The sequence below is a fragment of the Echinops telfairi genome, unplaced genomic scaffold (assembly GCF_000313985.2).
Source record: "Echinops telfairi isolate 266 unplaced genomic scaffold, ASM31398v2 ScPeMD7_5;HRSCAF=22, whole genome shotgun sequence".
NCBI classification, from domain to species: domain Eukaryota; kingdom Metazoa; phylum Chordata; class Mammalia; order Afrosoricida; family Tenrecidae; genus Echinops; species Echinops telfairi.
Window position 1 is genome coordinate 16,494,162 of NW_022103901.1, and position 26,604 is coordinate 16,520,765.

Sequence of the window (26,604 nt, forward strand, 5' to 3'; positions counted from 1 at the left end):
TGGACTCTGGTACAGATCAGAGCTGGAAACACAGGGAATCCAGGACAGATAAACCTCTTAGGACTGATATTGAGAGTAGCAATACCAAGAGGGGAAGGGGAAGGTGGGGGGAGACAGGAGGAACCAATCACAGTGATCTACATATAACCCCCTCCCAGGGCAACACAAAAGTGGGTGAAGGGAGACATTGGTCAGTGTAAGACAAGGGGGGAAAATGTATAAATTATCCAGGGTTCATGAGGGAGGGTGGGAGAGAGGGGAAAGCAGATACCAAGGGCAAAGGAGAAAGAAAATGTTTTGCAAATGATGATGGCAACGAAAGTACAAATGTTCTTGACACAATCAATGGATGGATGTATGGATTGTGCTAAGAACTGTAAGAGTCCCTAATAAAATGATTTAGAAAAAGAAAGCATTTGTTCCTGACAATTTTGACTCTGTGGTAACTTGATATCAACTGCTGAATATAAGTTGTTAGTTTGAATTCGATACATGCCTCATATGGGTTGTATGTAAACTCCAAGGTCCTGAGTATTTCTTAGAGAACTTATTCTTAGACTCAGATACAAAGGGTCTGTGTTCCCTATGCCGTTTCTATTTTTCCTTTTAGTTAGCATTCCCCAGATTGGCAAAAGATTGGTTGGTGGGAGAGGTAATAGGTAGGGTAGGCCTAAAGCCCACTGTTGGTTTGGTGATGTACAGAGAAGCACTTGACATTCTGAATCAGGAGATTCTATATGCAGATCAGCTAGCTCTCTGACCGTATAAAACCCCACTTATTCTCCCTGCTCACCAAAACAGTTTAATAGATAACAGAAGTCTTTTAACCTTGGGTGCTTCACTAAGCAGGCTGCTCTCTGGTATGCAGTGGACTTGCAGCTAACAACAGTTGAACTCAAGTTTGCTATAGTTTAGTCATCAGCCAAATGGTGGCAATACCACTTATCTGCCATAACTGTTAAACTAATTAAGTAATTGAATTAATTCATATTTGTATACGGTACGTGTAATCCCCAGGACAATAAGAAAATAGCTTATAAATACATGTAAAAGAAACAATAGCAGGTTGAAAATTGAGCACACAAAAATGTGTACTTTACACCAAAGAAGACATTCAGAAAGAATGAAACTTATGTGATACTTAAAAAAAAAATTTAAAGATGGAATACTGTACACAGATCTGTTCTTATCAGCAATTGCCTTAGCTATAAAAGATTAAATACTCCAATTAAAAGACAGGCATTGGCAGAGTGGATTTAAAGAGCTGGAGTCCAAATACATGTTGTCTACCAAAGACTCACTTTAGATTCAAAGACACAGAACAAGTTTACAATGAAAGGAGGGGAAAGATGTTCTGTGCCAGAAGAGACCTGGAATGGTAATAGTTAAAACAAAAAAGTGCTACCAGAGACAAAGAAAGACTCAACACTAAAAGAGTTAACCCACTGAGCAGCTGTAATGCTTGGTATATACTTGGATAGATACACCTTAATTTCGCGCCACTCATACATATACACTGGCCAGTTTTATGGAAAATACACATTAGGAGTCTCGATGATTCTAAGCAGGGAGTCTTAACACGGAAGCCATTCCCTTCATAATACAGGAGGCCGTTTTGAAATCCTAAGCAAGACACCTTTTGCTTGTTGTTTGACCCCCACCATATAGGTACGAAGATGCACTGGTCCTCTTGCTCACGGAGGTGTTGAATAGAATCCAGTTCAGATACAACCAGGCCCAGTTGGAAGAGCTGGATGATGAGACCCTGGATGATGATGTAAGTGGCATGCTCTGGTTCACCTTCAATCGTTGCCACGGGTTGACTCAGAATTGACACTTGGAATCTGTCGTCCTTCTGCTCTGGAGACATATAGTCATTGTATTATGGTTGGAGTTGTACATTAGAACATTTTATTTAGTCTCATTAACTGAAAACAGTGTCACAGATGTTCATACCTATTCATAGAGAAACCTTATGCACAGTGGGAAGTGGTTTAAGGAGAGCTTTCCCCTTGTACCCAGGCAACAAATAAAAGCTTCATGGATACTAGTGGAAATAATTAGATAGAGATACTTCACTGATAAGGCTAGAATGACATGAAATCTGCCTTGATTATGTTTAATTTGTGAACTGCTATCTTTAAAAATCAGTCTCGAATTTATTGACACTCAACATTATTAAGGAGAATGTCTTTAAGGACACAGTCAACCCCAATTGACCTTTTTAAAAAAAAACATCCACAAACCAAGCCCACTGCCATCAAGTTGATTCTGACCCATAGTGACAGATGGGCCTGTTTGTGGCCCACAGGGTGAGTAGCACTAGTTTAATCAGGGAGACTTCCGGGAACATGGGAACGTAAGCAGGGCCAGATTCAGAAGTGACCGGTCTCTGTCGGAGGGATAATGCAAAGAGGCCTCGAAGCATCTGGCAAGTGGCTCTTGTCCCTCTTCCTGTGTTTCCAGGGAAAGTGGGGCGTTCTGATGACGACTTTGCTTCCTGTGGCAGGAACTGTTTTGTGACCCGAGCTGTAGAAAATATTCTAGCTTGGCCTTCTCAGGGCATCAAATAACCCGATTCCATTGTTTTCTGTTTCTTCCAAATGGTGTGTCTGAGGGCGTCTGCCGGGCTGGCAGGTGATGCTGGCGCCTGGACACTGACCCCCCCTTTGCTCCCCTGTGCTTCCCCTGCAGCAGCAGACCGAGTGGCAGCGGTACCTGCGCCAGAGCTTGGAGGTGGTGGCCAAAGTGATGGAGCTGCTGCCCACTCACGCTTTCTCAACACTGGTAACAGAGCTTGGGCGCGGGGGGAGTAAGAATGGTTCTTGCCCGGTGCGTGCAACATGCCGAGAAAGGCTTGTCGAAAAATATTTTACGTCCAAAGTTTATAAGCTCTGTTTGTCTTTCCCCAAACCATGGCTAGGGTATGAGTGCTACTGTACTCCAGTAGCTCCCTGGTGGCCAGCCCTACTAGAGGACATGCTGTTTGTCCAAGTGACAGTCCTGAAAGGTTAGCCTTCCGAGCGCGGTGCCAGCTGATTGCTGGTTCCCGCTGCCTGTGTCTTAAGCCAGGACCCTTTATTCCTAAGGACTGCTTCCTGCCAAGGAGATGTCTTTAAGCCTGTCTCTTCTTCAAGGACAAGAGAAGTTACTGGGGTCCATCCTTGGGTTCTGCAACCCAGCTGTAGTTTGTGTTTTCTGTCACGGGAAAGTGCCCTTTCACTTTGCCATCGGCCTATTTTAGGGGCCTGTCTGTTGCATTGAAGTCTTGTTTTGATCCTAATCTAGGGCATTGGCGAGTGTAGCAACTTACAGAAAAGGGCAAGGGGCTTCAGAGTGAGGTGGCTTGGCTCTCACTGCCGTGCCCTTTAAGAAGGCTGATCGGTCTCTCGCAGGCTGGATTTCCCTAGGACTTGTAGGGAGACATGGCCCATCTCAGAGCTTCAGAAAATACAGTTGTTTGGGGTTTGATTTCCTATGTTTGGAATGGAAACGTTGCCTTCAGCATCTTATGCTTAAAAAAAAGTATCAGATTTGTTTGTTGTTTTATTACTATAAATATTAAGTGGTGATCTCAGTTGTAGAAACTGGTGATGATGGGAGCCAGCTCTTAGCTGCCAAGTGATGCCTCCCAGAGGAAAGGGTCAGTCCCCATCCTCTCCCCCTCATAGGTACTTGAGTTACTTTAATGTTAAAATGTTAAAACTTGCATTTTTATTTTTAAAAAACCCTTTGTTTCTTTTCAGTTCCCAGTTCTTCAGGACAATTTAGAAGTTTATCTGGGGTTACAGCAATTTATAGTTACTTCAGGGTCAGGTAAACTAGTTTTTATTTTCTAATCTAACTTTAAAAGAAAATTTTGGACTAATACTGAATTAACTGCCTTCTTTGATGTCAGAACGTGATTTCTCTGCTGCTGCCTCACCCTCCACCCCTTCCCACTTTCAAACAGGAATAAAACAAGCTATAAGGTGTCCAGGAGCTGTGGGGGAGGGAAAAGATGAGGTTATATTCTACATACATTTTAAAGCGTGTCAGAGAGAAGAGAAAGAAGGCATGTCATTTGGAGCAAAGTGGTAATATGTATGAAAGATTCCAGTGAGTAGAAGACAGTTGACTCTTGAACCATGTAAAGGTGGGGGACACTGACCCCCTTTGCTCCTAAAAATCTGTGTGTCACTTGGCTCCCCACAAACTTGACTAAAAAAGCCAATGGTTGACCCTGCTGACAACACAATGTTAGCGTTAACCCTGATTTTGTATGTAGTATGTATTATGAAAGCGGCATTTTCAATAGGAGGTAAAAGAGACATTTCGCCGAAAGTGCAGTGTTTTTCTGCCTCCTGGCATAGCTGCAGCGGTGGCCTCATGGGCATTCTTTTCTGCAATGTAGCTTTTGGTCTGGATTGATGCATCTTGAAGTGGTGGGCAAGTGCATACCCAGTCTACGAAACCCCCGAGCACCTCAGCTTTTTGTCATGCCAGACTCTTCTCTGGTACTGGGAACACTTCCAGCCCATTAGAGGCACTTCCTATGGGATCCCTGGGGTTCATCAGAGTCGTATTGGCACCTATGCGCACTGAAAGGGCATGAAATCTGAGAGTGCACAGGCACACAATTCACTGCAGAGCCAAACCTGCTCAAAAGAACCCTTCGCACCAGTAACCCGGCGCAGTGCAAACCCATCTTCAGGGATCCACTGTGTTTCCTTGTGTCCTTTAAACCGGCAAATAAGCCAGGGAAGACAAACAGATGAACTGCTGTGGCAGCCTGTGCTGTACTCTTTTTCCCCTCAGTTTTTGGAATCAGAAAGGCCCAGGAGTAGTGCCCAGGCGGGCCAGTGGGGCTGAGTGTGCTTCTTGGGAAGGCCTGACTGGCCCTTGGCAAGCTTCAACTGTAGAGCTGAGGGTTAGCGTTTTGCTGTTGTTTAGGGTATTCATACATCCATCCATTGTATCAAGCACATTTGTACGTTTGTTGCCATCTTCATATAAAAAACATTTTCTTTCTACTTGAGCCCTTGGTAAATCAGCTTTTCATTTTTCCCCTCTCTTCCGAACCCTTGATACTTTATAAATTATTATTATTTTGTCTTGTCTTACACTGTCCTAAGTCTCCCTTCACCCACTCCTCTGTTGTCTGTCCCCCAGGGAGGGGGTTATATGTAGATCATTGTGATTGGTTCCCCCTTTCTGCCCCCCCCCTTCCCCTTCCCCTCCTGGTTTCTCTGCTCTCATTATTGGTCCTGAGGGGTTTATCTGTCCTGGATTCCCTGTTTCCAGTTCCCATCTGTTCCAGTGTACATGCTCTGGTCTAGCTGGATTTGTAAGGTAGACTTGCGGTCATGATGGGGGAGGTGGGGGGGGCGGAGCATTAAAGAACTAGAGGAAAGTTGTATGTTTCATCGGTGCTATACTGCACTCTGACTGGCTCGTCTCCTCCCCAAGACCCTTCTGTAGGGCGATGTCCAGTTGCCTACAGATGGGCTTTGAGGCTCCACTCTGTACTCCCCATCATTTCCACTAGCACCCTGGCATTATCTCTGCTGGGTGATGAGTACCGTTAACTCCAGAACCAAACAACAAACTCATTGCCATCAAGTCAGTTCTCCTCATAGTGAGCCCACAGGACAGGGTAGACTCATCCCCGTGGGCTTCTCAGTCTGTGGATCCTTACAGGGGCAGAGAGTCTCATTTTTCTTCTGTGGAGTACTGGGTGGTTTCAAACTGCTGACCTTTCATTTAGCCCAACATGCAAGCACTACCAGGACTTCTAAGTACTATTACTCATGACTACTATCTGACAGAGGAGGAAAGTGAGGCTGAGAGAGGCCGGCTGCATAGCTTGTTCATGCCAATCCCAGCCTGACACGTGATGGGGAGCCATAAAAGTGTGGAGTGAACTAAACTAGACATTAGTGTTGCCGGCTACAAACACCAGAAGCTGAATATTGTGCTTGTAAACACGGGCCATGGCACACCTCCACTCCTCCTGTCCTTTACAGTGTTTTCCTTGTAAGACTTATGCCTGGCCTTGGCTTTCAACCCCTTTGTTGTATACAAAACCCCCTCCACACTCACTGCCATTGAGTTGATTCTAACCCAGAGTGACTGTAGAAGATAAGGTAGAACTGCCCCGTGAATTCCTGAGACTAAATACTCACGGAAGTGAAAACCTTGCCTTTCTCCCTCGGAGGAACTGGTGGTTTCAAACCGCACACCTTGTGGTTAGCAGCCCAACTCATGAGCAGTACACTGTCCGTTTGTGGAATAATGGAATTTTTTTCTAGGAACATTTTGAAGCCCTTTCATATAACTGTGGTTTCAGCCTGGCATAGGGCTGCCAAGAGGGTGGCCCAGCCTGCTGTTCATGGCAGGGCCTCTTCATGAGGCACTTGCTGAGTCTGCCCTTCCTCGTTGTCTATGGCAGCTTGTTCCCAGCTAGCTTCTAACTCGTCCAGCGGGTCTGGTAGGACTCAGTTTGCCCCACATGTTGGCCCCGATTCTATAGGTGGGTGAGAACGGCTTTTACAAGACCAATGGTTAAAAGCAAACTTGCTGCTTGTAAAATATAGTTAGAACAAATGAAAATTATTGTACTTTGTACAAATAGTATAGACAGATGTTTCTAGAATCTGTTCTTGGGTAAAAAGAGGACTATTCAAATTAGAGTATACTCAGAACCCTGGTCATTGTCCTTGATTTAGAAAAATAGACCCTATACCCCCCTCCCTCCTACACCTTCCACATTAAAACAGTGACGGCCTAGCTCTCCTGCAGGCACTGGTTGTGCCTTGCTTCCTCTGTGAGGCGTCTCTTCAGGGAGCATCTGCAGTGGGCCTGAAGTGTCCCCAGTGATAGAACGTCCCCGAGAACTGCCCTTCCAGAGACGGCCGTTCGTTCTCTTAAATGAACCCCGGGTGAGTGCACTGGACTCTTCCAGATCATTTATAAATCGAGTGCCTAGCATCAGCCCTCGACGTACAGTCCTTGGGCCAAACCTGGGAGAAAAATACTTATTTTCTTTTTAAAAACGAGTTCTTTTAGCCTTGACAACGTGCCCATCCCCATCCAATATCTCAGAAGCCAAATTTCCAATGCAAAGGCTATTTAAAAAAAAGGAAACTCTGAGGACAATTTGTTCCTGGTTCCCATGGCCCTTTCCCCTCTCTGATAACCTCCATGCTGTATTGGTCAGCCTCCCTGCCTCTTACCAGCAACAGTGTTGTCCTCTCCCCACGTGCATTATGGTCCCTTCTTGGCAGTTGAATTTACCCTCCAGCCTTGACTCATTCCTAGGTTGCCCCGGAGCCGGTGTAGCTGGCCTGGCCTTCAGCCCGGGTTCTTCTTGCATTCTGCTGGTGCTGTGGCCATCTACAACCGTTGGGTGTTCATTTCGGCCAGCAGCCAAGCCTACAGGGCGGCTTTCGATGGGCGGAGGCTTCAAGCAGAAGCTTCCGTGCTCGCCTTCCTATGGGCTCCAGTCCTGCTGTGCTGCTGCCCTCAAGGAGGACTGGCTAACCCATTTTCCCAGCAGGCACCACTGTAGCCAGTGAGGTGCTGCTGTGGCACTTTGGTGCCTGGGTCCCTCTCCTGCTCCTGGTAGGGCATCTTTGCTCTTGCTGTCTGTCTGCCCAACTTTCTGTGGATTAAGAAATCTTCCGATTAGTCATTTGCTGCTCCTTTTACACAGCATCTTGCCTTCACCCTGAAGTGTCCATTATTCTTATCTGCCATCCCTCACTGAGATCTGCCCTCACTGAGAAAGTATTTCTGCTCCTAGTAACTATCCCTTAACTATCCCAGTTAGCTGTGCAAGCCTTCTACGTCTGCGTGACGGAAGCTATTTGCGCTTATGTGGTTTGGGCTCAATTATGTCTAGTTCGTTCTCTCACAGTGGTCCACCTTCACTCCTCTCTTCCCTCACCCCTTCCCCTCCAAAAAGGAGGGGTGAATTATGCTAACGTGGATGCTTTCCCAGCCAGTTGTTCGTCGGTGAGCACCTGAGTGAGGGCCTCCGGACGACTAGATTTATGAAGCTGAGACTTCTTTCAGCGCCACCACGTTCCTTGCTCATTCTGAACCCTTCAGTAGCATTCTTATCTGAAGATCCGCTCTGCCGGGGTTCTGCCGGGTCGATTTGAGTCGCTCTTCACAGTGGTGCACCTCTCTAGTGGAGTCGCTGCCTGGCATGGTTTTGTGGTTGTGTTAGGGTTGACTAGGGAAACAAATCCAGAGACACTCTTATGTGTGTAAGAAAGCGCTTTCTATAAAGAATAATTGTATATTAAGAAATTAGCCCAGACCAGTCCGGATCAAGTCCATATGCCTGATATTAGCCTGTATATCTGATACCAGTCTACAAATTCTACTTCAGACTCACGCAACACATGCAATGGTGCTTAATGCAGGAAGCTCACAGGCCAGTGGGTGGAAAGTCTTATGGATCCAGTGGCAGTGGAAGCATCTTAGCGTTGGCGTGGGTCTCCACATGGCTCCTCCAGCTCTAGGGCTGTGGCTCTGTTAGTGCAGTTCCATGTGGCTTGTCAACAGGAATGTCTCGCAGGGGGAGTGTGTGCCTTACCTCCAGGGAAGAAGACAGGAGTTGCCAGAATCCTCATGAGAAGGCCATGCCCACACACAGGCCTCAATGGCTATGACCTGATTGACAGGTTAGACATCACCCCTTCCTCAAGTTGACAGGAGAGTATGGAACAGCCACAGTGGTGGTGATGGTAGATGATGTTAGGCTGTAAGGGGCCAGGAGGAGCCTTGATTGCAGTGCATATGCCCTATGTGTTGTCTCCCCTGCAGATGGAGCAAGAAAGTACCTGCTGTGATTTTGAACGACGTGGACGGTCAATGCTTATGTATCTTACGTTGAACTCTATGACCTGCGGCTTTGTGCAGTCAGAAATGCTCACCTACCAGCAGTTTCACATGATCCAAGCCAATGGCAAGCACTGGTAGCATAGTGACTTACCCATTGGGCTGCTAGCTACAAGGTTAACAGTTCAAAAGTGGCCATTTTTTTTTTTTTCTTCTCTTTTTTAACATTTTATTAGGGGCTCATACAACTGTTATCCCAATCCATACACACATCAATTGTGTAAAGCGCATTTGTACATCGTTTCTCAAAACATTTTCTCTCCATTTAAACCCCCGACATTAGATCCTCATTTTTCCCCTCCCTCCCCGCTCCCCCCTCCCGCATGAGCCCTTGATAGTTTATAAATGGGTATTTTGTCATATCTTGCCCTGTCCGACGTCTCCCTTCATCCACTTTTTGGTTGTCTGTCCCCCAGGGAGGAGGTCACACACAGTTCCATGTAATCGGTTCCCTCTTTCCTACCCATTCTCCCTTTACCCTCCCTGTTTTGACACTCACACCACTGGTCCTATAGGGCTCATCCGTCCTGGATTCCCTGTATTTTCAGTTCCTATCTGTACCAGTGTACCTCCTCTGGTCTAGCCAGTCTTGCAAGATAGAATTCGAGTCATGGTAGTGGGAGCGGGGAGGAAACCTTTAGGAACTAGAGGAAGGTTGTATTTCTCATCATTGTTACATCGCACCCTGACTGGCTCATCTCCTCCCCGAGACCCCTCTGCAAGGGGATCTCCAAAACTGGCCGTTTTGTGGGAGAAAGATGAGCCTTTCCACTCCTGTATAGACTGAGAGCCTCGGAAACACACAGGGGAAGTTCTACCTTGTCCTACAGGGTCACCAAGAGTCAGAATCGGCTCCGATGACAGTGTGTTGGGTTTCTTAAGCCAGTAGTATAAAACCCACGAACAGCAATCCCACACTGGTTTCAGTGCTGGGTACTTTGGTAGACAGATGAGGGCAGGTGGGGAGGAGAGTGATTGGAATGGCAAGGATTCTCAGAAGGAAGATGACGTGGGAAGGGGCAGGGGCTCAGGAGTTTTTAGGAGGGACGTTGTCATTGTGTTCACATCTCCCCAAGGCAGTCATGATCAGCAGGCTTTGGCTTGGCTCTGTTCTCCCCGCAATGGGTAGGATTGGGGAAGAATCACAGGCAGGCAGGTTTTTCCTGTTTCTTTCCAAGGATGGAAAGACTCCCTCCAGAGGGATTGAGCATCTCTGCTCACTGGATGGGGGAGGGAAAAGGCTAAAGGGCAGGAGTCAGGAGGGCTCACATCAGATGGACGTGTGCGGCTACACAAGGAGCAAAGCAAGGGTCTTAGTCAGGAATGCAGTGAGTGGACTGACAATAACTGCCTAACGCGTTTACATGAAAATGGAAACTTGATGTACGGTAGTGTTCTGTTTTAGATTGTGCTTTTAAAAAGAGAACCACAGTATTTCCTTTTGCTTAAAACCTTTAAGAAGTTGGGTACCTACTTCTGATATTTAGTACAGTGACTACATTGAAAACTAATGGTCCAGTTGGAGCTTGGGGTGCGTTGAGCTGCAGGCGAGGAAGGCAGAGAGGCAGTTGATGGTGGTCCCATGACCCGATGACAGTGCTCTTTGAAAAAAACAGCTGACACTACCTTTAAAGCCAATTCCAGACTGTGTTTCTCACCTAACCCCACGGTTTGCTTGCTTTCTTGGCATGCCAAGGAACCACAGGTTTTGGAACGGAAGCTTGGGATCTGCTTACAAAGCTGTGATGGGACCATCCCCTCGAGGTCCCCCAGGCTTGTGATTGTGGCACTACTGCTACGGGGCCATGGAGCCTGTCCTGCATGGCCCACAGAGGCACTGGCCCCTCCTGCAGGACAGGAGCTCTCTTGACCGTGTGGGTTGGCCATCTCTTGCTCTCTGACTCGAGGAGCTGGGCAGGAACCCTCTCTGGAAGCTCCTTGTGACTTCTCAGAAGCTGGGGCTCTGCTTTCTGCACCAAGACATTGCTCTCTGTGTGGGCCGGAGGAAGAAGCAGGACATTTGGGGGTAAGGGGAAGCCGGCCTTTGTCACTGGCTCCCTTTCGCATCACTCCCCTTCTTTTTGTTCTCACATTTTTTGGTGGCAGTGACCCACCCCTGGCGAGGTGGTTCTGCACCCAGCCTCAGCACTAGGAGGCTGGTTTAGGGGCAGAGGTATTCAACTTGTGGCTTGAGCCACCAATTTCTCCTCGGGTGACGGGGCCAGTTTCCCCTTCACAAGTGGTGCTTATTTGTATCCATCCGTAAACACTACCAGTGAACATGCCCACAGACAGACAGTATGAGGAAACCCAGCCTGCTCTAGTTGGCGGTCTGCCCGATGATATCTAGTCATGCATAACACTTACGGTCACCCACTCCCGCCCGAGGCCCTGTGCTGGGGGCTGTAGTGTGCCTAGCCCCTCACCAAGGAGGCCCGCTGTGATGCCCCACATCTTTGCTCTCTCTGTGCACATTCCCAAGCCCGAGGGAAGCTGCCGCCCTCTGCTGGGGGAGCGGGGGAAGGACGCTTCACAGAAGGAATGGTGCTTCTGTGGGTCTGGAGGACATGAAGGGGCTTGCAAGGTTTGCACAGGAAGACAGTGTAACAAAGTGACAGCAGGTCAGGCCAAGAAGACAGCTTTTGAGAGTGACTAGAGGCATCTGTCAGTGACTTCTCAGTGGCCCAGATGAAACAGTAGAACAGTAGGTGAAGTCGTAAGAGGCCTGATTGCTGATGCTGGGGAGCCTGGGCTTTCCCTTTGTACCCAGGGAGTCCCTGCAGGGTGTAGCACTGAGTGCTCAGATCCAGGCTCTAGGAAGGTGGCTGCAAAGCTCCGTGGGAGGAAGCCCAGCAAGAGAGAACAAACCCTGAAGTGCGGCCGAGGAACTGGCCTGGAAGCTTCAAGGGAGTAGGGGTGGGAGGTTGTTGGCGCTCACAGGCTGTGGCTTGACCTCACTGCCTCCACGTCGTTCACTGTGCTGCAGGCTCATCTAGGCCCTGTTTTAACACTAAGGAGGACTTAATGCCAATCCTAGAGGTCGGTCTTCTGTCTTCTGGAAGGTGAACTGAAATTTGGAGTTTTGTTTTGCATCTTGGCATCCTCCCTGTCTTGATTGAAGGAATTACAGTAAAAAGTCAGAGTGCTTCAGGCTGGAAAATCTCCAGCTCTTGTTCATTTGTAATGACTGCTACCCTTGAATAACGTGGTCCAGCTTAAAGGGGTATATGTATTTTAATTTAACCCTAACTGTAGTCCCGTAAATTAAAAAGTGGCAATTTTCCCATTTTATAGCCAAGAAAACAAACTTTAAGAAGTTTAAATGCGACACGGAGCCAGGAAGTGGCTGTTGAGTATGCCTTCTGAGTATTTAAGTCGTGGCCCCCAATCCCATGCCATGCTACTGAAAAATCTTCTGAGGTGGGTGGCTGAGACCACCCCCATTTCCCCCCCCCAGCAGGGCTGAGTCGTGCCGGTAAGCCCATGGGCCTTATATTCAGTGTGGGTGTCATGTAGGAAAGGCAGCAAGCTTGGAGTCCCATAGCTTTAGCCTTCCTGCGCGGCCCAGAAAGCCCATGGGATCCAGGCAACGTGTGCTTCCTCCGGTGTGAACTTGGCAGTGTCCGTACCTGACAGTGCAGAGAGGGGTCAGTGCTCAGCCGGTGAGCATGCCTCAGGCCACCTGTCCCCCCTGCTCCACTCTGCCTGGCCAGCAAGCAACCTATGTGCTTTGTTTTGAGAAATCAGATTGGTTATTACGTAGTGGAGCTTATCTGGCTAAGCTGTTATCTGTAGTGGTAACTGAAGCGTGTTCTTCCTGTGAAAAACTGGGGGGGTTGTGTTCCAGGACACAGGTTGAACATCACAGCGGAGAATGACTGTCGGCGACTGCACTGTTCCCTGAGGGATTTGAGCTCCCTGCTGCAGGCCGTGGGCCGCTTGGCTGAGTACTTCATTGGCGACGTGTTTGCAGCGAGGTTCAATGATGCCCACACTGTCGTGGAAAGGTAGGCCGACGGTTACATCAGGACGTCCTTCCTCTTCGGGGCTTGGTTTGACCTTCTAGTGTGAGAGGCAGGACGGTGCTTTCATGGCAGCACTGGTTAAACCTGGCTCCTGCCACACGTAGCTGATGTGGACAAACTCCACATCCCTTATCTGTAAAATGGAGTGGCGGTAGTAATATCTTTTAGGTTTGTGTGAGAATTAAATGAAGCTAAGGCACTTGGCACCGTACATAGTGCATAGCAAAGCACTCTGTATGCATAAGCCGTCCGTCTGTTACTGATGATCTTGAAGATAGCTCTAAGGACAAGAGGTCAGGTGAGCTCTGTCATGGCTTTTCTCACAGTAGAAAAACTCTCATAGTAAGGGACAACACACACTACCCAAGCCGGCAGCCAAATGCCACAGGTGTGCACGAGGCACGTTCTGGGGAAGAGGCTGGGAATGGTTGCAGGATTTTCAGGGGGTGGTCAGTTCACTAAATGACACATAGAAATTGCTGCTGGGTCTATTCTCAACAAATCCAACATTGGATGTCAGAGATCAGAGGCTCCGGCCATTTCAGGATAAGCATGGAGTTGTGAAGGCTAGAACTGAGTGCCTGTGGATCCAACCCCGGCCAAGACAATGTGCTGATTGACACTGGCAGCAGAGGGTTTAGCTACAAGCTCCTAAGAGCCTCGCTCCTGGCATACCAGATTTTACTCTTACCTCTTAGTTTTAGATCACTAAGACTTTTAGATGAATCCTTTAAGAGCCAGGTGAATAATAAAAGTAGTGCACAGTATTCTGAAGTATTCCAAAATGTGTTGGTGTATTTTCACATGACTCTATTCTTGGAGAGGTTGTTCTGCTGTTTGCACTGGAACCTGGCTCAGAGAAGAGAACTCCCTTGCTTGAGGTCACACAGCTTCAGAGGGGCCGCACGTGGCCAGCTTGCTGATTTCCAGTGCTTTTTCCGCACGTGAGTGCCTTTAACTTCCTGGGTCTGCTTTGCCAGCTCCTCCGTGCTCTACATCCAGCACTTGGATGATCTCTCTCTCTCTCTCTCACACACACACACACACACACACACACACACACACACACCCACGACTAATCCCAGCTCCTCCGTGCTCTACACCCAGCACTTGGATGATCACACATACACACACCCATGACGAATCCCAGCTCCTCCGTGCTCTACATCCAGCACTTGGATGATCACTCACTCACACACACACACACACACACACACCCATGACTAATCTCAACTCTGCGGTGAAGTTATTTATCAGAGATCTTGAAACAGTCTTTTATAAAGCCTGAAATCTCTTTCTGGGCCGCTTAGGCCTGTAACTCAGCAGGACCACTTCATTGTTTTGTCTGCCTCTAGAATCAAGTTAATGAGGCGTTGTGTTAGGGCTGCATGGTCCTAGTAGCCACTGTGATTAGCAGTGTTTGTACTTAGAATTACATAAAGCAAAGCCCACTGACCATAGATCGCTGTTAACAGATACAGTGTTTGGGAAGCCGGTCTCGGTGTTTAGAAAGGGATGCACAGCATTGCTGTGTTTCTTCTGAGAGAAACTGTTTTGATTGCTACTTATCACTATAGCCTAGAGCCTGAGATTGAGAACCCTCAGTTCTTTGACCCTGGACTGACTGGGAGGGCCCCTTCCGGCTTGTCCCCCAGCTATACACAGTGTGCGCCTCAAGCCTGTGGTTTCTTACTTGGAACGAAGTCCTGTTTGCTCCAGACAGTGGCCCAGGGTCTTCGGGAACCTTCTCAGAGATGAGATTTCCAGAACATCCCTCATATCTGGAGTTGGTGCAGGGTGTTGAGAACCTCTGCTCTGGTGGATTGAGGAGTGACACCCACGCTGTTCACCCCGGCAGCCGGCTCCTCGGTGTCCTGGCAGAGGTGACGCTGCGGGATGGTAGCCAAGCCTCTTTTCTTTCCCTTTCACTCAGTGTTTCCCGTATAACGGGAGAAGCATGTTCTGTTTCCCAGCAGAGCTGATTGTTCCCCAATCTGACACTCATCTGCATACAGTGAGTCCCCCCTGACCAACAGTGGGCTCCACAGCCTGGCTTAGGAAGAATTGAAGTTTAAAAATCTCAGCTTAGCCAGCGTTGTGTATCTCTTCCTGGGCCCTATGCTTCATCAAGAAAAGTTGAGAGAAATGCACAGGAAACACCCGTTTAACTATCTCCGGGATTCCCTAGTGAACATTTCTGTCTTTGCTTTCTCATCAGAGGGTAAGTCCGTCAGTATTGCTGCTGACTCGGGCTGTCCAGGCTTACCCTGAGCAAAACGCGTGTAGACATGTCTCTGTGGTCAGTGGGTGACTCGGCGGTACATTGGTCTCAGTCACACGAGGGCGCCTTCACTCAGAAAGTGTCTGTCCACAGGGTGACTTCTGAGGGGGTCTACTGGGCTAGTTAAATCCAAGGCTGAGAGGTCAGTGCAGAGGGTGATGGCAACTGTTTTTGGCATTCCTGAGGAGTAAGCTTGATAGATTTTCTTGAAGAACACATGATGATGAGGAGGGCTTATTATAAAGAAGTTTTAAGAAATTTGAAAAGGGCATGCACCCAGGAGAAAAAGCTAAGACGTTTGTGCTGAGGAAATTCACGATGCTACACCCGTTCCGTCAGGAAAGGCTGTCCGGTGAGGATTTTGGTGGGAAACTCTGCCCCACTCACCTCATCCTGATCATTCTTCCTTCAGACGATTTCTCCTTCCCCAAACTCACGAGCTTTCTGGAGGAACACACTTTGAGTTCTTCCAGGATGCGAAAGTGCCGTATGATGTGGCATGAACTGAACAGTGCTGACTCTTCTGGAAAGGGTTCGAGAGATGGAAACACCATGGTCAACAGTGTCTCAATCTGGATGGGAGGGTGTGTGAGGGAACAGTAGCTTCACCTCCTGGTGTTTGTGTTTAATGAAGGCATCTATGATGTGTGGCAATCCTTTCTGACTTGTCCTCGATACTCATTCAAAACATTTGCTTAAAATAAAAAAAAAATAAAAAAAAGAAGTAGCTAAGACGATTTGGGCATTATAGATTTTATAGGACAATTTATGTCAATGATTTGAAAAATGGTAGCTTGATTTAAAAAAAAACAGTTTATACTCATGTGTATAATATATTCATTGCCTACAACTTGGCTATATAGAACATTTTAAATGGGAAAAAGAATCTGTAATCCACCCCTCTAATCTACCCACTCTGTCCTACCCCACAGGCAGTGATAACCAGTACACATGCTTTCTTGAACATTTTCCCAGTCTTTTTTCTGTAAGGACACACATTTTTATAATAAAATTGGGTTAGATTCTCTCTCCTTTCTCTACGTATGTATGTACAAGGATATATACATGCACGTATAAATACATAAATACATATATATATATATACATATACATATATATATATATAGAGAGAGAGAGAGAGAGAGAGAGAGAGAGAGAACAGCCTTTTCATGCCACAGACATGTGAAATCTTTGACCTTAAATATCCTTCTAGCCATGGTTTCATTGACTGCATTGTATCACCTCTTCTGTGATGGCTGCTTGTGTTGTTTACCATTGTTTCGACATGGCAAATAATAATTTAATTTATGTTCTTGTATATAAATATGTATGGACATCTTAGATTATTTCTTTGGCAAAAACTTGAAGGTCTGATACTGATTTTTTTAATTTTAAAATATGAAAACACCATTCTGATCTGCCCTTGGGTTTTCTTTGCTACCCTATCCATCTTGTCTAGTTCAACCCGTAGACTCTTTCCGACTCACTTCTTCACCAACAGGTTGGTCAAAGTCACTCTGTATGGATCTCAGATAAAACTGTACAACATCGAGACGGCTGTGCCATCAGTACTGAAACCAGACCTCATTGATGTGTAAGTAAAGAGTTTGGTGTTTTTTACAGTCTCAAGCAAGACCTAGGAACAGAACAAGGTTGGTTGTGTATCTTGAGGTCAGGTGGTTGGACAAATGAGAACGAGGCTGGAAGCTGTGTGGAATGGGCTCTCCGGGAAGAGAGAAGAGCCACACTAAGGCACAGACGTGATGCACGGTCACTCACTTAGGGAGGGATGAGGCAGGACAGGCATGTTGGGACTGAAATGAGAAGTATTTGACTCCCAGGAATCTTGTCCTGTAGACCAGTGACGGAGATGGCAGGGAGGAGAAGATCTACCTAAGAGCACATTTTCCCAAGAATCTGATGGTAGCAGGCTGGCATTGGGCTCAACACTGAACAAGAACCCCGGCTTATTTTAGACCAAGACACCAGGACCCACACTGTGAGAAACCTAGAGACAACTGGAAGCCATTAGCAACAGGGAATGAGGGGAAGGGATGGAGGATTACAGGGTGAAGAGGCAGGAACTGGACTCTTAAGTTACACTGATTGGAAGATTTACTTCAGACTAGAGAGCAAGGGTTGGCAAACTATATAACCTGCTCCCTGTCTGGCCAGCTTTTGTAAATAAAATTTTACGGGGACATAGCCACATTAATTTTTTCATTGTCTTTGACTATGTTTGCACTACACCAGCATTGCCCATGTCTTGGTTCTGCCCCAGCAGTGACACAATAGCAGTGTGACCCTTCATACCCAGGGCTTGCTTTCTAAAATATACTCCTGCAAAAAGGAAACCAGCTCTCTTGGGGAGTAATGGCCTGCTGCAGGCCTGGGCCAGGGCAGTCCTAGCAAATCCTGTTGAGCCAGCAAGTAAGAGTGCTGAGTGAGTGTTCGGAGAAGGTGGTTGAAGCAGAATCGGAAGGGTTACATTTGACAATTTGATCATCAAGGAAGAATAAAGAAACAGGATGGGTGGCTAGTTACCGCCATGAACACCTGCCTCCTTTGTCATGAGCTTCTAAGGTTTTTGTTACCCATTGGAGGCAGCACAAAATTTATTAAAATCCACTGGGTTTTTGTTAAGTATATCTAGCTATCCTCTAGCTAGACACAGTGTATGGTGCCATGGAAGCTGAAGCTTACTTCAAAGCTTGAGTTACAAGCTGTGATATCTGGTAATTGTCTCTACCCTGGTCTGCACCTGCTGATGCGACATTTTTACTAGATCCAAGCCAACACATTCCCATGTACAGTCTTTGATTCTGTTTTTGTACTCTTGCCGTCTTTTCAGATTGAACAAATCTAGTAGTCAACATTGACTAGCCATCTGTTGGGTGCTGAGCGGTGGTGGCAATGGTCAGATGATGGGGGTCTTCATTTTTAGAGCCTGTGTATGCAACTGGGTGACTTCGGTGCTCCTGTCCCGGAGCAGCAAATGCATGGAGGATGGAGTTCTTATCTCTGCGGTCTTTGGCTGTGGTAACCGTTCACGTGACACCTTGTTGACTTCCCTCAGGCACGCGCAGTCCCTGGCTGCGCTCCAGGCGTACTCTCACTGGCTAGCCCAGTACTACAATGAAGTGCACCGACAGAACGCCCAGCAGTTCGTCTCACTGGTCTCTACCACCATGGATGCCCTCACCCCTCTCATCAGCACGAAGGTATGGAAACAGCTCAGCCACGCCCGCTGCACATCCATCTTCTGCTCTCTTCTCCGTATGCCTGTCTCTTGTGAAAACAAAACACAGCCAAGCTGCGGTGCTCAGCAGGGCCTGCATCCATCCACATATCCATTCTTTAAGTCTAACGTAAACATCTGTTCATTTTAAGAAGATGGAGTGTTTCCTGACTATATAGGCCAAAAAGTTAAGTTTTGTTATAATCCCTTCCTCCGGAACATGTTCCTTCCCAAGGTGACCACCGTCGGCAGTTAGCTGAATATCTTTTCGGGCTTTTCTCTGTCTGCCTCTACACAGAATGCGGGGATTAGCAGGGCCACATTGAGAGGCGGTCACAAAGAAGGGCTGCTGGGGACCTGGTTCTTACACGCAGGCTTCCTCCCACTCTCAGGAACGCATGCACAGTCGAATAAGGGGCCTTCCAAAACACCATCTGTTAACAACAGTGGTTCCCAGGGCATCTGCTGAGCCAATTAAATTCAGGTCCAAGAGGTCAGCTCAGAAGGTATGGCAACTGTTTGGGGGCATTTCCAAGCTGTAAATAAGCATGACAGGTTTTCAAAGGACAGTCGTGAAGATGTTAGAAGAAAATTGGAAACAATAAGCGTGAGAAAAAGACCAGCAAATTTGTGCCAAGGAATGTTTTTCCACCACAACAGTGCACCTGGCTCATTCTTCAAAGGTAGCAAAGACTGTCAGACCCGAATGTTGTTGGGAAACCTCACCCCACCCACCCCAGCTCTGCCCCTGCCCTTCAGGCCTCCTCTCATTCTCAAAGCTCAAAGCACACGGAAAGTCACAGGATGCGAATCTCTCGAGGATGCCAGAACTGCCCCTTTCACCAGGTGTCCATTGAAGAGGGCAGGCTTCTGGAGGAAGGTATACCCATTTGATGGCTGTGTTAGAAGCAGTCGCTTCCCATTGTGCTGCTTGTTTGATGAAGGTCTCTATACTTTCCTGCTTTTAGATGGGCCCTGAGAGAATAGAAGAAAAATCAAGCTCAGATCCCTTTAAAACAAACCACTCCCAGACCTACCAGACTGGAAGACTCCCCAGGACACTTGTCTTAAAGCCTGGGCCTCCACAGTTAACCTGAGGTCACCCTGGAGATAAATGACAAATTGGCTTAAAAAAGAATGACTCTTACAGTAAATACTGTCTCTTCTTACACATTACCTGTGTGAGTCCAGACAGTCAACAAAGACAAGGCTGTAAGGAGGTAACAGAAACAAGATGAATGCAAAGGGGACAACGGGGGGTGGGGGTGGGGGGTGGGGGTGGGGTGTGTGTGCTCGTGCTTTTAAAAGAATGGAACAAGTGTCACTAAACCCCCGGGGAAGGAATTGCTTCCTGCCACCCATACTAACACTCAAGCGCATGCACACACCACCATCACTGCCACCACCTCCCTCTTTTTAGGTCTGCAGGGTAAGGTAGCTCTTTTTGCTTAGCAGTATGAATATGCCTTGGAGACTTTTAGATGTATACAGCAACTTCATTTTTTTCCCTTCAAATTATTCAGTACTTTGTAGTATGGATGTGTGCTAGTTTTCATACTGACAGGATTTTAGTTTTTAAAATTTATATATGGCAATAGTGAGCCTCTTTCTATGTACATCTATGTATATCTTACAAATAAGCTAAATGTGTCTGTGGGAGGAATTCCTGGACGTGGACTTGTGGAGCGGAAATTTATATCCACGTCAACTTTGATAGATTCTGTGACGCTGCCCTCTGAAAAACAGCCCGTGACCATTGCTATTGTGTGCCATGTTTGACAAACAGCTCTAGTCCTTCTTAATGTAGCTTGTAAACAAAACCATAACTGTCCGTGTGTGATGTCCTATGAGTTCCTGGTTATCCCAGGATTCACCTACTCATTGCTAGATTTTGAGGTTGCCTCAGTGATGGGGGTGGAGTGGGTGGGGGGAGGTGTATGGGAAACATTATGAATAATTCTGAGATGCTTACATTCATGAATATTAACATTGTGCTCTTAGGTAATTCCCCTAGCATAAGTGGTGTTTGCAGAAGATAGTAATACTGGTTTCCTAACTCCTTAGACATGCCCGTGTTGTGGCGGCCTGCTTGGGCATTGGGTTCTATCTTTGGTTGCTAAGTTGTAGGGACAGGATAGGGCTTGGATGGCCTGGCGAGGTTAAGGACTCCTGTGTGATGGCAGCAGGTGGAGGGGGCCAGGAGAGGTCTTGACTTTGTCTGTACTAGAGGAGTGAGATGAAGGAAGGACCCCAGGCTATGTGAGGGGGGACTTTTAGCGATAGGCTGAGAAGTTTGCTGTGTGGTTGGATAGGAGGCACTGTGGATTGTTACCGGAACCTGGGGGTGGGGGTGAGGGTGGACGTAGGAGTTAACGCATTGGGCTGCTTGAGCCGCATGGTCGGTAGTGTGAGACCACCAGCAGCTCCTCAGGAGACATGGTGGGCTCTCTGCCCACAGTGGGTCGCTAAGAGTCAGCACTGACTCGATGGCAGTGAGTTTGGTGGCTTGTGAAGCGGGCAGAGACTGCCTTAACAATGTAGTGACTGGACGGTCGTGGCCTGGCTTTGAGGGTGGGAGCCGTGACCACTAGGCACCAGCACAGGAAGATGTCTGAGAGCATGTATTGCTTGGGTGGTGCATTTGGCAGCCAAAAGCCACCCTCAGCCTTTTGAGACGGCCACACCGTCAGAGCTCTTTTATGACTGCATGTCCTCTCCCTTCCCAGGTCCAGAACAAGTTGCTGCTGTCTGCGTGCCACTTACTTGTCTCACTCGCCACCACAGTGCGGCCAGTCTTTCTGATCAGCATCCCTGCGGTACAGAAGGTGTTCAACAGAATCACTGACGCCTCTGCTCAGCGGCTGGTTGACAAGGTGAGGCCCCAGGCATCCTGTCCCAGGATCCTCAGAGCTGGGAGGCTCAGACCTAGGGAGCCTGAGGTGTAGTAAGCTCACAGGCCTTGCCAGCCACACGGATTTCTTCTGTTTGAGGCACTGGTGTGGCCCGCAGTGGTCTCTTGTCATGCCCTTCATAATTCCAGTAGTCAGTTTGCTAGGTGGGGCAGAAAACCATTCATTCCAGAGAGATGCCACTTACGGCCTTTGAGAGCTGGTCAGTCGGCCCAGCGTGTGAGGCCCCTGTCTTTTTAGTGTTATCGTCTCTAGGAAAGCATGTCTCGTAGAATCCTCTTAGAGGCTACACGTTGAAAAGCAAGCCCAAAACCAAGCAAGTAAAGAAAGGGGTCAGGGGAACAGCTGCAGCAGTTATTTCCGAGGTCCTTGGAGGTAAAGGTCATGTGGCTGACCTGGTACCACAGGCACACTCATCATGAAAGCCTTGTACCCAGGAGCTCCTCCAAGGGGGTCAGAAGCCGAGGGGACAGTGAGACTCCAGTCAGCCATGGTTTTGCCCACCAGTGCTCCAGGCCCAGGCGTGGCTGTTGAGGCCAGGGTTGCTGCAGTGCTGAGCCCCTTTTTTTCCTGACCGGAGTGTGTGATGGATGCCGAGCCCCTGGGTCCCAGGGGCTGCTCTGCTTGCTGTCTCTCACTCTGTGAGCTGTGAGCTCCTTCATGCATGCCTCCGGTGGTTTCTCCAGGCTCAGGTGTTGGTGTGCCGGGCCCTCTCCAATATCCTGCTGCTTCCATGGCCAAACCTTCCAGAGAACGAGCAGCAGTGGCCCGTGCGCTCCATCAACCACGCCAGCCTCATCTCCGCGCTCTCCCGAGACTATCGCAACCTGAAACCCAGTGCTGTCGCTCCTCCCAGGAAAGTGTCACTGGAGGACAGTGAGTATGGCCCTGAGGGCAGACCTGGGAGGGTGGGCATCCTGGCTCTCCCTTGTTGGCAGGCAGCTAGCTTTCCACCTGAGGCTCATGAGATAAATTCATGGGTCCAGAGCCACACAACTGTCTGTTTTTGGGGAGTGGAATCCTGCTACTTCCATGGAATTCAGATAAGGCCACATTAGTTGGACATACTTCCTGAATGCAGGATGACCCTTCTCTTATTTTAAATGTAAAAATATTGAAGACCTGAAGAAAAAAGTTCATACACTGTTCATGATGCTTCCCATCAATAAAATAAATTTTATATTGGTTATTGATCCATTTCAGAGCTAGCTATAAGCAAGCAAAACAGTTCATTTGTACAAATTAGGAACTCCTGCTATTAAAGTTGCTTTTACTTTTTCTCAAATACAAATATTTCCAAGGCTTTGAAAGAGCTGGGTGCCTTTCTAAAGGGGACTGTATGTCTTAATTGTTCACATTAAAAGAAGAGCAAAAAATCAGAACCAAGAGAACAGTTTTTCAAGTAGATTTCAGGAATGTTTTAGACATATTTTTAAAATAATGATTTTCACATTAAAACTATAAGTAGTATAAAAAGAAGCTCCTAAAGCCCACCAGTTTAAATATTTTAGAAAGTGAATAATTCAAGTAGTTGTGGCTTCATCTTCCTTTTTCTGTTTTAAAGCCCCCTTGTACCGTATTACCGTTGGAGTCAGAGCAGCTGCGTTCCCGAGGGGCACGCTGCACTGGCCAGTGGTCTCTGGTGTTGGTCTCATCCCGAGTTTGAGCGATTTACATCAGTCAGCTGCTCATTGTCACTCCTGACACGCCTCTCTAGTCTTGCCTGTAAGGAACCTTCTGCTTGTACTTTGTCCAAAGAAGATCTGTTTGTTATTTCGGCAGTCCGTGGTACTGTGAAGATTCATCGCCAGCTCCACAATTCAAAGGCATCGTTTCTCTTCGTCTTCCTTACATGCATGAGAGGCCCGTGGCTTAGGCCCGGTGCGCCTCACTCGCCAAAGTGTAACAGCCAGTAACAGCCTTGCTTTTCAGCATTCTCACCTAGTGGCACCAGTTTTGCCACATTTGTCTCCTTGCCCTCTTTCTCTCCTTTTGGTTTTCCTGAGCCATTGAAAGTTGTACACTTTGACACTTGATCAGTAAATGATTTGTCTCTGTAAGAGGAGGCTTCAAAATACTCATGGACAAGTGGTACAGAAAGATAGGAAATTTTTCTACACACATAGAGTTTTGAAACCTCCTTCTATAGGAAAACAAAAGAGCTTATATAACCAAAACACCATTAATACAACAAAGATGTTTATTCTTGTTAAGATGATATTATGTAATATACGGACTAATTTCAAACAACAATTATTAAGAATTGTTTTATGCTGGGTTGGGTGGAAATTTACAGAGCAGATAGTTCTCGGTTCCAGCAGTTCATACACACTGGATGGGTGACCCTGATTGCAGTCCTCACAGGTAAAAGCCCTATTCCCACTGGTTCACAGCTTCCGCTCCCTTTCTGCCTTCTGGGCGTGTGTCTGTGTCCCGTCCCCCCCAATGCTGCCCTTTGGCTCTCATTGCCTGATTGTGTTTCCACACTCACAGGTTCCCACTTAGACCAAAATAACCTGTCTCGGCTTTTAACAATCCAGGATACAAGCAAGGATCTGGTGTGATAATTGGTTGTCACATCTCCTTAACCTCTTTTGATAGCAGGGAGAAAAATTATCCAAAACTTCACTGCTGCAAGGTAGCTTCCTACTCATAGCAGTCTTAGAAGACAGAGTAGGACTTCCCCGGTGGGTTTCTAAGGCTGTCACTCTTTGTGGGAGCAGGAGGCCTCGTCTTTCTCTTGTGGCTTGGCTGATGGGTTCAAGCTGGTCACTGTTTCATTGTGAATTAGGTCGAGGCTGGCATTTCAGGGCAGCAACTTTGTGTTCACCACTGGTCAAAGCTACTGAGACTGTAGTTAGCAACCCAGAGTGCAACCACTGGCCACCAGGACACCGCCTTTACAGAAAAGCACCTTGTTTCTCAGTCACGGCAGCGATGTTTTCAAAGAGCCAGTGCCATCGTTGTGTTTTGATTTGTTGTAGCATGCCCCCTATAATCTAAATTTTTTTCCCTGTTGATTATATTTAGGTTGAATATTTTGGCTGCTGCTCCGTTTAATCACTTGTTTGGGGCAGTGCCTGCAGGCTCTCCTTTATAATGTCCTTTGCTCCTAAGCCGGGAAGGCTTGGGGTCACAGAGGAAGAGATGGAGTCAGCAGTTCAGTTGGTGCCGGAATGGCTCCAGGTCCCTGCTGCCACATTGCCTCTTTGGCCTTACAAGTATCGTTGTTCATGTGTAGAGCTGATGGTTTCACAGCGTCCTCTGATGTGGCCGCACCCTCCTGTGTGCACTTGTTTTCCTGTTCACATTTTCGGGGGCTTTCAGGTTTTCATTTGCACATTTTTCTAAGTGAACTTTGCTTGGTTCTTGTTTCATTTTCCATGAATACCAGAGTTAGGTTTGGGTCTCTGGACTCAACCAGCTTTGCCCTTAAACCGTTTCCCCTGGGCATTAGTTTCAGAACCATCTCTGCCCGCAGTGTGGTTTCCTGCTGGCTGAAGGCCCATGTGTGTGTACACACTGTGTGTGCGTGTACACACTGTGTGCGAGTGAACCCTGCCTCCATGGTATGGCTGTGCTTTTTATCTGCCCTCCCTAGGGTGCTGTGGCCAGCCTGCAGTGTCCTCAGTCTTAGTACCGTGAGTAAGGTGGTGGTGTCTGAGGAAAGCCAACCTCAGCATCCATCAAGTAGCACCAGGCATTGATCCTGATCCATCCCACATCCAAGAACTTTGTCTTCTCTGCTGTCATCCTCTGTGGAAGCTGCTTTAGCCCCACAGGTGCTGGTGGGCTCTCGGGTCCAGGACAATTCAAAGTGCTGCAATGTAGAAGTTCAGAAGTCCAGCTGAGCTCTTGTTTGACTGGAGTCAGTCAGAGCTGAGTGTCGGTGAGGAAACGGGAGTCACCGCTCACCTCATGTGGCTGCAAGAGGTAGATGGAGAAGCCAGCTCCAAACCAGCACACAGCCAATTGCCCCGAGGTGGAAGTGGGACACGGCTCCATCCTGTCCTCCTCTTCTCGGTTCCCACACCAGCCATTCCGTCCATGGCACTCTTTCTCTCACTTCTAGATTCATTCATCGCTGGCAGTGCCCACAGAGAACTCACGGCCAGTGCTCACGATTCTGGTGATTCATGAACAAAGTTAGCAGGTTCCCTCAAGCCAGGGTCAGACAACATGAAGGACACAAGCGGTGGTCCCCCTCATCACCGCCTCTCAGCCACGTGGTCCCACAGCCTCTGCCTCCCTTCATGTGCTTTCCTCAGACACCACCACCTTACTCACGGTACTAAGACTGAGGACACTGCAGCCCCGCATGCTGTTCTCCCTCACCGTTTCCTGGTCTCCGGCCTCAGTGCTCCTGCCCCTGGTGCCCGCCCCACTTCAGACAGCATCTTGCCTGCACAGGTAGCTGTTCTTTCTTGATGGCCGGGGACTTCTTCACTTCACCGTCTCTGATGGCTCCCTCCTGTGCAGAGGAGTGGTAGGGACTGACCAGACCCCTTGGTGAGCCCTCACAGGCATTAGGGGGGAACACAGAGACACAGATTGAAGAGTTGGGGGTCACGCAATTTTGTTTCACCACAGGTAGGCTCAAGCCAAGTGTGACGTCTCTCTCCTGGGCATCCCCTGCCAGACACGTGGCTAGCGTCCTTCTCAACCTTGTCTCTGATTTTCATAGCTGCAAGGATGGGGGTGGGTGGGTGGGGCAGCTGTTGCGGCACGTCATATGGCATCGAGTGACCATCTGTGGTTCGTATCCGGGCTTCTCTGGTCCTGGTGCATTGCTGTGTCCTCTGCGCCACTGCCCCCAGTTTCCCATCTGAGTGCACTGCGTGCAGCTCAACAAGCTCATCTGTCCATGTATTGTGAGAATTGCCACCTCACTCACAGAATTCAGAGTGAGATCAAACACCAGCTCGATAACATAATGCAACATAATTTTATATGTGAGAGTAAGTCAGGAAGTACTGCTATAAAACAAAAATATGAAGACATAAAGCTATTGTGTCCTAACATATCCTCTGTATAGGTCTCGACACCTCTGAAGGTGATGTTTCTATATCTGTAACCTTTCACCAGAGGGTTCTGTGCTCTGATTACCACGACTTCTACATGGCAGTCTGGACTTCTTCTGGGCACTTTGATCATGCGCCTTTCCATTGTTCTTGGAGATCTGGGAACAAGACTGGAGGGGCAAGATCAGAGCTGCAGGGTAGATGAGGTGGTTTCCTAGTGAACCTCATACAGGACGACCCT

The 26,604-nt window shown here is 47.8% G+C and overlaps 1 protein-coding gene across 2 annotated transcripts in view; it reads left to right on the plus strand.

Moving 5' to 3' along the window:
- XPO6 (exportin 6) overlaps positions 1 to 26,604 on the plus strand; it is a 125,062-nt gene that overhangs the window by 84,762 nt on the left and 13,696 nt on the right. The window contains exons 10-18 of one of the 2 annotated variants that reach the window (XM_045286083.1): positions 1,669 to 1,777; positions 2,695 to 2,787; positions 3,747 to 3,816; positions 12,737 to 12,896; positions 13,739 to 13,858; positions 16,697 to 16,789; positions 18,272 to 18,416; positions 21,160 to 21,306; positions 22,029 to 22,218. In XM_045286083.1, coding sequence (XP_045142018.1) covers positions 1,669 to 1,777; positions 2,695 to 2,787; positions 3,747 to 3,816; positions 12,737 to 12,896; positions 13,739 to 13,858; positions 16,697 to 16,789; positions 18,272 to 18,416; positions 21,160 to 21,306; positions 22,029 to 22,218 — 1,127 coding nt within the window. The remainder of the gene's footprint in view (positions 1 to 1,668; positions 1,778 to 2,694; positions 2,788 to 3,746; positions 3,817 to 12,736; positions 12,897 to 13,738; positions 13,859 to 16,696; positions 16,790 to 18,271; positions 18,417 to 21,159; positions 21,307 to 22,028; positions 22,219 to 26,604) is intronic. The other variant, XM_004705704.2, reaches the window with a different exon arrangement.